Source organism: Sinocyclocheilus rhinocerous, unplaced genomic scaffold, assembly GCF_001515625.1.
Source record: "Sinocyclocheilus rhinocerous isolate Xijiao unplaced genomic scaffold, SAMN03320098_v1.1 scaffold61, whole genome shotgun sequence".
NCBI classification, from domain to species: Eukaryota; Metazoa; Chordata; class Actinopteri; order Cypriniformes; family Cyprinidae; genus Sinocyclocheilus; species Sinocyclocheilus rhinocerous.
In genome coordinates, this window is record NW_015640445.1 from 1,770,125 (window position 1) to 1,775,810 (window position 5,686).

Consider the following 5,686-nt stretch of genomic DNA (forward strand, 5'->3'; position numbering starts at 1 on the left):
TCTTCAGTGTCACATGATCCTTCAGAAATCATTATAATATGCTGATTTATTATCAGTATTGAAACTCTTGTTTGGAACTTGTTTGGATTTTTTTGGGAACTTGTGATACTTTTTTCTTTGATTCTTTGAATAAAAAGTTTAAAAGAATAGCATTTTTTCAAAATAGAATTATTTTCTAACAATAAAAGTCTTTACTATCACTTTTTATCCATTTAACAGGTCCTTGCGGAATAAAAGTCTTAATTTCTTACAACTAAAAAGAAAGAAGATATTTACTGACCCCAGACCTTTGAATAGTAGTGTATATTGTAACACAAAATTACAATTTGGAATAAACACTGTTCGAAATACATCATCTGAACGCTGCATAAATAAGCTTTCCATTGATGTATGGATTGTTAGGATTTGACAATATTTGGCCGAGATACAAATATTTGAAAATCTGGAATCTGAGGGTGCAAAAATGATCCAGAAAGTGTGCACGTGTGCTCTGTCACTAATGGTTTATTTGGTGATCTACACCGCCTGCCCTACGGAGCGCGTCATCAACAACACCTTTATGGCCTCTAACCCTTTCTACATCCAGGTCTTGTACCTCTACATCTCCATGTTGGCTTTACGCCCCAAATACTACTTTGTATGGACGTTAGGTGAGTCAAACAGATAGACAATGTGCTCTTCTCGTATTAAATTATACATATATAGACATTATCAAAACGTGCAGTACACAACGGAGCACGCTGAAGGAAATATTTGTTTAACTTCTGAAGAATAATCTTATTCCTGACACATTACATAATCGAAATACCATGACATATTTGCATAAAATTGAAAAAGAAAAATGCATAACCATTTTATTACCACTCAGTCAATAAAACGCTCAGTGTGGTTTAATGAGGTCATGTTACAACAATATGTTTAATATATTTATTATTGCATAATGCATGCTTTTTCACATAATAACAAAAAGGCAGTATATACGTTGCAACATAATAGTAAGCATAGACCATTTTCAAATATAATACTGCCCTCTTGTGTTCATAAAAGGCATTTTCTCTGACTAGTTGCCCTGTTTCTAGTTAGTTTTTTTTTGGCATTGTGAATCAGATAATGCATCAGTCACTTTGTGATGGTGTTTTCACTAGATTCTTTCACTCTTTCACAGCCGATGCCATCAACAATGCAGCTGGTTTCGGGTTTAATGGCTATAACACAGATGGCACCCCAAAATGGGACAGAATATCAAACTTAAGAATACTCAATATTGAGGTAAGACACAGACAAAAACAGAGTTTGTCTTCTCGCTCGACCTAAACCCTAATATATCATCTTTTCTCTTCATGTCCTAAACAGTTCGCCACCAGCTTCAAGATGTTCTTGGATAACTGGAACATTCAGACAGCACTTTGGTTGAAAAGGTGAATGCTTGAAATAAACGGAATAATCTTGACCGAGCATGTGTGTACTTCCTGAAATCTCAGAAACAATGTGAGCTTTGTTGCTGTTCTCTGCAGAGTGTGTTATGAGCGCTGCCCGTACAATCCGACTGCGGCCACATTCCTCCTCTCAGCCATCTGGCACGGAGTTTACCCAGGGTATTACCTGACCTTCATCACAGGCATTGTTGTAACAATGGCAGCACGGGCAGTGAGTATTCTTTACACAAGATGGGCTGTCAAAACAAGATTCAATTCAGATTTATATCACAAAGCACCTGAAGAAGTGTTAGCACATCTATTGGGAGCAGTTCTGATGGAAAAATACTGTTACATTCATAGAAAGAATTGGACATTGGTTTTCTCTAATGATAAATCAGAGGCATGCAGGGATCGAAAAAAGACTATATGCGCTCAGTCGAGGTTATTATTCATCTAGTCGTGTGCTGCATAATACCGCCATTCCTCTGTCGCATGGTAATGATCAAGGCCTCTCCAACTAAAGAGAAAAGTAGGTCACTTAGTTGCAGTAGTCCATCTTAAAATGCTACTCCGAATATAAACTATTCAGCCCACGGCATTGTCTGCATGATACACTGTTGCTTCCAGAGCCGTTTCACTTTTTCAAATCCACAATGCGACTTCTAAAATATAAATATAATAAAAATTACTGCACTTACTGAAGATTGATTCTTTTAATAATCAGAATTTGGATATTATGAATATATACATGTCACATGAACACTGTAATCTACTGTCATAACCTGACTAAACCAATATTCCAGATTTAAAAAATCCGAATAGGACAGCTGTTTGGAGTTGGTAAGAATTTTGAATGGTTTTGAAAACATTTTGAAAATGCTCACCGTGGCTGCATTTATTTGATCAAAAATACAGTAAAAACAGTAATATTGTGAAATATTATTACAAATTCAAATCAATCTTTTCCATTTTAATATATTTTAAAATGCCATTTATTCAATTTTATAATTTATTATTTTATGACAGAGCTGAATTTACTCCAGTCTTTAGTGTAATGCAGATCTTGCTTAATAAAAGTATGGATTTATAAAAACAAAACAAAATAATACTAAAATAAATAAATAAACATACTCACCCAAACTTTTCAATGCTACTGTATGGCTGTATAGTATTAACAAGAATTCTCTTCCATATAAATTATTGTTATTATTCAGTTGTTATTATTATAAACCTTATTAATCTGAAAATGAAGGCAATTTATTTAAAATAGGATCATTTATGTTTGAAATGTTACGTTTTATTGTCAAAGTCCTTTTTTGAGCTTTTAAAGTCATACAATTTCCTCTTTTTCAGGTAAGACACAATGTGAGGCAACACTTCCTGGGCTCCGCCACGCTCAAGCTCATGTATGACGTGATCACGTGGTTCAGCACACAGATGGCCATTTGTTACACTGTTGTGCCCTTTGTACTGCTGGCAGTGGGGCCTTCACTAAAGTTTTATAGGTCAGTAATGCATTTGCACCAATATGTGAGAATTCCAGGGCAGGTCCATTACAGATTCCCCTCCACTGACTGACGATCAATATGCAACAGGCTCCTCCAGATTGTTTATGAGCGAGCTCCGGTGATAAAACATTAATAAAGAAGTGAAACGCTTTAAAGAGCAGGTCAGAAAGTCATCGTAAACCCACCTGCACCACTGAACTGTTGCTGAGAGTTATTAGCAGAAGACGTGAAGCTGACAGGTAAAAATGAGAGGCTGATTTGATCTCCGCTCGCCGCAGTCTCGCCTCATTCATTAGACGGCTTTACAGGCCCGAGTCTGGTGACACTTTATGAGCTGGCAGAGGACCATTTATTTCACAGCTTCTGCTGAGATAAAAGAAATCTATGATGGTCATTTGTTGTAGCAGTGCTGTTAAATGAGTCTGCCTGAAGAACACATAAAGCATTTTCATTAAAGAGAGAGAATTAGGCTGGGGGATTGGTGATCGGCTGCTGCGGATCAGATTGAAGGCTGTGGGAGCTCAACCCAGGAAAGAGTAAATTATGTTCCGGTGAAGAGGACCTCAGTACATCTCAGTGAGAACAACACTGTGTTGGAAAGATATGGAGAGATGGCTGAATGGATAAACATCTGAGACCTGAGAACCCCAAAACATAGATTTCGTCTTAATACTGTACTCACAAATGTTTTCAAATTTATAAAACAAATCTTTTTAATGTATTATTATATTATATTATGTTATATTATATTATATTATATTTCTTATGTTATGTTTATTTATTTATTTAGTTAGTTAGTCATTTATCAGACGCTTTTATCCAAAGCGACTTACAAATGAGGACAACAGAAGCAATCAATTGTAGTATTAAAACAACTAAAAACAGATCCAAAACTAAAAGCTAAAACTTTATAAATAGTACCTATACATACATTGTAAGAAATGGTTATAAAAACTGAAACAGAAGCGAAACAATAGGAAAGAGGAGAAATAAAAAGCGATACTTATCTATGTTATGTTACGTTACGTTACGTGACGTGACGTGACGTGACTCTGGACCACAAAACCAGTCATAGCACGGGTATATTTGTAGAAATACCCAAAAATACATTTTATGGGCCAAAATTATCGATTTTTTTTAAAAGGGTATTATTGGCAACACTTCAGTTTAAGGACCAATTCTCACTATTAACCAGTTGCTTATTTTTATTTATTTATTAGTACTTATAAAGCAGATATTGATGCCTCATTCTGCATGTCCATATTTTAGATCCCATATTTCTACCCTATGCCTAAACTTACTCACTTTATGAACTATTAATATGCAGCAAATTAGGAGTTTATTGAGGCAAAAGTTGTAGTTTTAGCTACTAGTTAATTGTGAGAATTGATCCCCAAAATAAAGTGTGACCATATTGTTTATAATATATGTGTAGTATATTATTTTACTAAATTATACTTCCCCAGTGTTTGGAAGATTGCATAACTTTTCCCCATAAATGTCTTCTCCCAAAAATATCCATGTAACAACACATTTTTAAAAAATATTATTCTTTGTTATTTATATTATCATACAGACACTCAGTATACATTTTGCAGTGCTATAAACGTAACATGTCAATGCAGTTAATTTATTCTAAAATGTCTATGAATGTTTAATTTATTGTAAAATGATGCCGTAAATTTATTGTAAAATGTCTATAAAGGTTGTCTATCAATAAGATTTTACACTGCTAAAAATCATTTTATTTCATCAATCATTATAATTTTTTTTTTTAAATAACGAAACATTCTACAATAAGACAAATTAATCTGAGAAGCAATATTAAGACATCTGAAAATGCATCTTAAATATAATTGTATTTTCTGATTGTTTTAAACATGAACCTAAATTTTACACTGCTAAAAATTATTTCAGCAATGATTATAATTTTTTTTTCCTGAAAAAAAACCTAAACATCCTACAAGACAAATTAATCTGTGAAGCAAAACTGATGCTAAGACATCAGAGAGTGCATCTTAAATATAATTGTGTTTTTGAGTATCTATCCATCTATCTATCCATCCATCCATCCATCCATCTATCCATCCATCTATATCTATCCATCCATCTATATCTATCTATCATCCATCCATCCATCCATCCATCTATATCTATCCATCTATCTATCTATCATCCATCCATCCATCCATCCATCCATCTATCCATCTATCCATCCATCTATATCTATCCATCTATCCATCTGTGGGGAAGTCGTGGCCTAATGGTTAGCGAGTCGGACTCGTAACCCAAAGGTTGCGAGTTTGAGTCTCAGGTCCGGCAGGAATTGTAGGTGGGGGGAGTGAATGTACAGCGCTCTCTTCCACCTTCAATACCACGACTGAGGTGCCCTTGAGCAAGGCACCGAACTCCCAACTGCTCCCCGGGCGGACATGTCACTTCACTTCATCTATCATCCATCCATCCATACTGAACAAAATTATAAACGCAACACTTTTGTTTTTGCCCCCATTTTTCATGAGCTGAACTCAAAGATCTAAGACTTTTTCTATGTACACAAAAGGCCTATTTCTCTCAAATATTGTTCACAAATCTGTCTAAATCTGTGTTAGTGAGCACTTCTCCTTTGCCGAGATAATCCATCCACCTCACAGGTATGGCATATCAAGATGCTGATTAGACAACATGATTATTGCACAGGTGTGCCTTAAGCTGCCCACAATAAAAGGCCACTCTAAAATGTACAGTTTTACTGTATTG

The 5,686-nt window shown here is 35.0% G+C and overlaps 1 protein-coding gene across 1 annotated transcript in view; it reads left to right on the forward strand.

Moving 5' to 3' along the window:
• The window catches only part of LOC107752759 (membrane-bound O-acyltransferase domain-containing protein 2-like), a 72,229-nt gene that overhangs the window by 64,803 nt on the left and 1,740 nt on the right, over positions 1-5,686 (forward strand). The window contains exons 8-12 of the mRNA XM_016568805.1: positions 455-650; positions 1,166-1,269; positions 1,354-1,418; positions 1,515-1,647; positions 2,772-2,923. Coding sequence (XP_016424291.1) covers positions 455-650; positions 1,166-1,269; positions 1,354-1,418; positions 1,515-1,647; positions 2,772-2,923 — 650 coding nt within the window. The remainder of the gene's footprint in view (positions 1-454; positions 651-1,165; positions 1,270-1,353; positions 1,419-1,514; positions 1,648-2,771; positions 2,924-5,686) is intronic.